At 38.9% G+C, this 5,118-nt stretch overlaps 1 gene segment (V, D, J or C); it reads right to left on the bottom strand.

The window, feature by feature from the left end:
• Positions 1–3,813: 3,813 nt before the first annotated feature.
• On the bottom strand, positions 3,814–4,527 carry LOC142856444 (immunoglobulin kappa variable 4-1-like). The segment is given in 2 exon segments: positions 3,814–4,220; positions 4,421–4,527. Coding segments are annotated over 2 exon segments (456 nt in total).
• Positions 4,528–5,118: the final 591 nt, after the last annotated feature.

The following is a 5,118-nucleotide window of genomic DNA, read 5'->3' as shown; positions in this document are numbered from 1 at the left end:
CAGACCAAAGTGGGTGGCAGGCATCAGCCCCAAATGTTTCAGACCACATTGGAGCACCAATTTGTAGATGAGGTCGCCTGTTTGTTACTGGCCACCAGACTCATAAAATAATCACACAGAAATCTGTATTAATTGCAATACTGTTTGGCCAATAGCTCTAGTTTCTTATTGGCTAGCTCTTACATCTTAATTTAACCCTTTTATATTAATTTGTGTATTGCCAAGTGGATGTGGCTTACTGGCAAGGTTCCATCTGGCATGTGTCTCTGGCAGGGCTACGTAGCTTCTCTGATTCCACCATTTTTCTCCTAGGATTCAGTTTAGTTTTCCCCACCTACCTCTGTTCTGCCCTGCTATAGGCCCAAGACAGTTTCTTTATTAACCAATATTATTCACAGCATACAGAAGGGAATCCCATATCACATATGGAAAAAAAATTTCAAGATGCAAAAAAGGCCTAGGAATCCATAAAGGCAGAACTATTGTAACTATATCTGACTTGTCCATGAAGAAACTAAAAGTCAAAAGGTCCTTACAAACACTAAGGCACCATGGATGCCAACCCAGACTACTATACCCAGCAAAACTTTAAATCACCATAGATGGAGAAAACAAGATATTCCATGACAAATCCAGATTTAAATAATACCTACCCATAAATTGAGCCCTACATAAGGTATTAGAAGGAAAACTCCAACCAAAGAAACTCAGCTACATCCATAAAAACACGTGCAATAGATAATATCGCAAAACAAAGCCCAAAGAAAACAAACATGCACACTACCACCACTACCACCAAACCCCCAAAATAACAGGATTTAACAATCACTGATCAATAATGTCTCTTAAAATCAATGGATACCAGTCACCAATAAAAAGACACAAGCTAACAAAATGGATAGGAAAACAGTATCCATCCTTCTGCTGCATACAAGAAAGACACTTCAACTTCAAAGACAGACATTACCTCAGAGTAAAGGGCTGGGAAAGATTTTTCCAATCAAATAGCCCTAAGAAGCAAGCTAGTGTAGCTATTCTAATATGTAACAAAATAGACTTTAAACTGAAATTAATTAATAGGTGGAGAAGGATATTTCATAGTCATCACAGGAAAAATCCATCAGGATGAAGCTTCAATTTTAAACATCTATGCCTCAAATACATTGGCATCCACATTTGTAAAAGAAACATTACTAAAGCTTAAATCACACATCAAACCCAACACGTTAATAGTGGAAGACTTCAACATCCATTCTAAACAATGGACAGCTCTGCCAGAGAGAAACTTAACAGAGAAACAACCTGAGTGGACAGGTGTGGATGTGTTTGTATGTATAGGAGAAACAGAGATAAAATTAAAAGAAGGAGTAAGGAAGAAAAGTAGCAGGAAAGTGAAGAAGAAAAAATGGTCAAAATAAATGATATACTCAGTAAGGCAATTTCTCAGAAAATTAGGAAAAATCTACCTCAGCAGAAAGAGGGAGAATATGACCAAGGAAGTCAGGACCATGAGGGGTTGATCCACCCACTGAGACAGTGTGCCTGAACTAATGGGAGCTCACCAAAACCAGCTGGACTGGTACTGAAGAAGCATGGGATCAAACTGGACCCTCTGAATGTGGCTGTCAATTAGGGCAGACTGAGAAGCCAATGATAATGGCACTGGGATTTGTCTCTACTGCATACACTGGCTTTTTGGGATCCTAATCTGTTTGGATTCATACTTTTCTAAGCCTGGATAGAGGGAGGACGGCCTTCTCTTAGGACTGGAGAGGGAGGGGGGAGTGGTGGAGTGGGAAGGAAGTGAGAGGAGGAAGGAAGTAGAAATTTTGATCCCTGTTATTTATAAAATAATTTAAAAAATTATCACAGAAAAAGACCCAAATATATTGTTTTTGGGTATATATCTAAAAGACAGTTATACATACCACAAGGACATGTGCTCAACTCTGTTCATAGCAGCATTATTTGCAATAGCCAGAACCTGAAAACAACCTAGATGCCCCTAAACTGAAGAATAGATAAGGAAAATATGGTACATTTACACAACAGTGTACTACTCAGTGGTAAAAAAAAAAAAAAAAAAAAAAAAACATACCTTGATTTTACAACCAAATGAATGTAATATTTAAAAAAAAACATTTTGAGTGAGGTAACACAGATACAGAAAGACAAGTATAATATGTATTCACTAATAATTCGCCTTTAGATAGTAAGCAAAAAGACACCAGCCTACCAGCCACAAATCCAGAAAAACTAGACAACTAAGAGAACCCTAAGAGAGATATACATGGATCTATATAGGAGGTAAAAAGGACAGGAACTCCTGAGTAAATTGGGAGCATAGGGATCCTGAGAGAAGGTAGAAGGTGAGATGGGAGGAAGGGAGGAGAGTGGAGAAATATGTATATATTATATAAAAACAAAATAGTGTATGATATAATAAGAACACATTATTTTAAGAAAATTGTGCACAGTGAAATCACTCAAATAAAATATTTTAAGGGGAAGCAAGATGGTGATAATATAGAAAAGTTACCTGCCAACAAACCTGATGTGAAAACTGTGTTTGGTCCCCAGGACCCAAAAGACAAAGGCAATCAAATCTAAGGGTCCTCTGACTTCTAGAAACATGGCATGTCACATATGCAACTAGAAACATGCACACACATACAGACAGATAGAAGAAATAAATAAAATGCAATAAGAGTTAAAAGAATTTATGTAAATGAAAATTTAAAAAAAAACAGAAGAAATGGGCACCAGTAAAGAAGCAAGAAAGCACTCCAGAATCTAGAAAAAGCAGGAAACACACTGTCCTAGAGCTTCCAAACCAAAATACAGTTTTCCATCATCATCACTTGAGCCAAGAACTCTAAAAGAGAGATTCCTTATAGTCAAGCCACAGAATTTGTTGTTATGTGTAGAGAGGAGGTGAGCAGACCTGCTCTTCATCCCGCCCAGCTCCCACACAGCTAGCTTTACACCAGAAATAACAACACATAAATTGTATTCATTTAAACACTGTTTGACCCATTATATCTAGCCTTTTCTGGGCTAACTCTTATAACTTGCTTAACTCATTTCTAATAATCTGTGTAGCACTACAAGGTGGTGGCTTACCAGGAAGGATTCTAGCCTACGTCCATCTTGGGTGGGAGCTTCATTGCATTTGCCTGACTCTGCTTCTTTCTCCCGGCATTCTGTTCAGCCTACTCCACCTATCTAAATCCTGCCCTATCAAAAAGCCACGGCAGTTTCTTTATTAACCAGTGAAAGTAACACATAGACAGATGACCCTCCTCCATCGGTTGTGTGTTATAAAAAGATAATGCTGATGGAGGAAGGTCATTGGTTAATTAATAAAGAAACTGCTTGGCCCTGATAGGTTAGAACATAGGTGGGTGGAATAAACAAAACAGAATGCTGGGAGGAAGAGGAAGTGAGCTCAGATGCCAGGCCGCTCTCCTCTCCAGAACAGACTGGTGAAGCTCTGACCATGATGGACGTAGGCTAGAATCTTCCTGGTAAGCGCACCTTGTGGTGCTACACACTTTAATAGAAATGGACCAAGCAGTGTTTAAATGAATACAGTTTGTGTGTCATTATTTTGGGGCATAAGCTTGCCAGGCGGCTGGGAGCTAGGTGGCAGAAACGAGGCCCGCAGCTCCCACTACATAATGCTGAGTTCTCCTTTGCATTATCATATAAACCTTTTTCATACCAAAAGACATAAAAGACATGGAACCCATCAGTTTTGCTGAGCTCTGCAAGTTTTGTTATCAGTGTTTCAGGCACCAGCTTTCAGGCAGAATGGGGAAGTGCATAGGTCCAAGTCTATATGTGGTGCACACAGCTGGTGAGATTCCCAGAGGAGGTTTTTGTTTGAGGCTGAAGCACTGTGGGAGGAAGATAATAATGCTGCATACAGTAGTAATCTGCCAGGTCTTCAGCCTGAACACTGCTGATGGTGAGAGTGAAATCTGTTCCAGATCCACTGCCTATGAAGCGATCAGGGACCCCAGTGTGCCGAGTGGATGCCAAGTAGATCAGTAGTTTAGGAGCCTGTCCTGGTTTCTGTTGGTACCAGTTCAAGTAGTTCTTCTGGTTTTCACTGTATAAAAGACTCTGACTGGACTTGCAGCTGATGGTGACCTTCTCTCCTGCTGACACAGCCAGTGAGGATGGAGACTGGGTCATCACAGTATCTGCACAAACACCTGCAATCAGGAAAAACAATGATGATGCAACATAAAAACAGAGAATTTAATGCAGTTAAAAATTGTCATTTAATGTCCTTGTAATGTCATATTGTCATAGTATTATTGCATAAAAATATTGTACCCTGACACACATTGTAGATTATTTTATATATAAAGAAGTTGCTCCAAAAAGATTATAATACTTTTCAATTTCTTACCAGACACCCAGAACAGCAATATCATAAGGATCTGGGTCTGTGACTCCATCTTGCTCCCCCTGCCTGTCTGCATTAACTCATTTCTCACGGTAAAAGTCTGGCTTATAAATTCTGAGGAGTAGTGTTGAGCTGGAGGGGCTCATGCAAAGCAGTCAGGAAATACAAAAGCAAACGCCTAAGAAGTATGTATTAGAGTTGCTAGTGTCGATCAACAGGCAAGTATACCACCACAAAAAGCATGAGAAATCACTGAAAGATTTTGACTCGAAGTTCTCCAACAGAAATCTACTAGGATCTCTATTAGAAGCTTTGGTTAAAATCCAAGAAATATTTAAATCAGGTAACTTTTGCAGAAACATTAGGTAAACTATCTCAGTCTGATGGTCCTAGGGAAATGATATGTTCAAAAAAATTTGAAACATCAAATTAGAAAACACAGAGGAAGAAAATGTGCAATAAAAGAAAGGAAGAATGGAAGGGGATAAAGGGAAAGACAGAAAAATGAGAGAATTAATGCTAATTATTTTTATTGTCTCCTATTTCTAAAGCAACTTTTTAATTTAACTTTTTATTTATTTTACATACCAACCTCAGTTTTCCCTCTGTCATCTCATTAGTTCCCTCACTGACCTCCTTTGTACACCCCAATGCACTTCCCAGAAAGGATGGGTCTCTCATGGGAATCAACAAAGAATAGT

This window comes from Microtus pennsylvanicus, chromosome 8 (genome assembly GCF_037038515.1).
Source record: "Microtus pennsylvanicus isolate mMicPen1 chromosome 8, mMicPen1.hap1, whole genome shotgun sequence".
Taxonomy (NCBI): domain Eukaryota; kingdom Metazoa; phylum Chordata; class Mammalia; order Rodentia; family Cricetidae; genus Microtus; species Microtus pennsylvanicus.
Note: the sequence above shows the minus strand (reverse complement) of the source record. Positions and strands in the feature narration are given on the sequence as shown.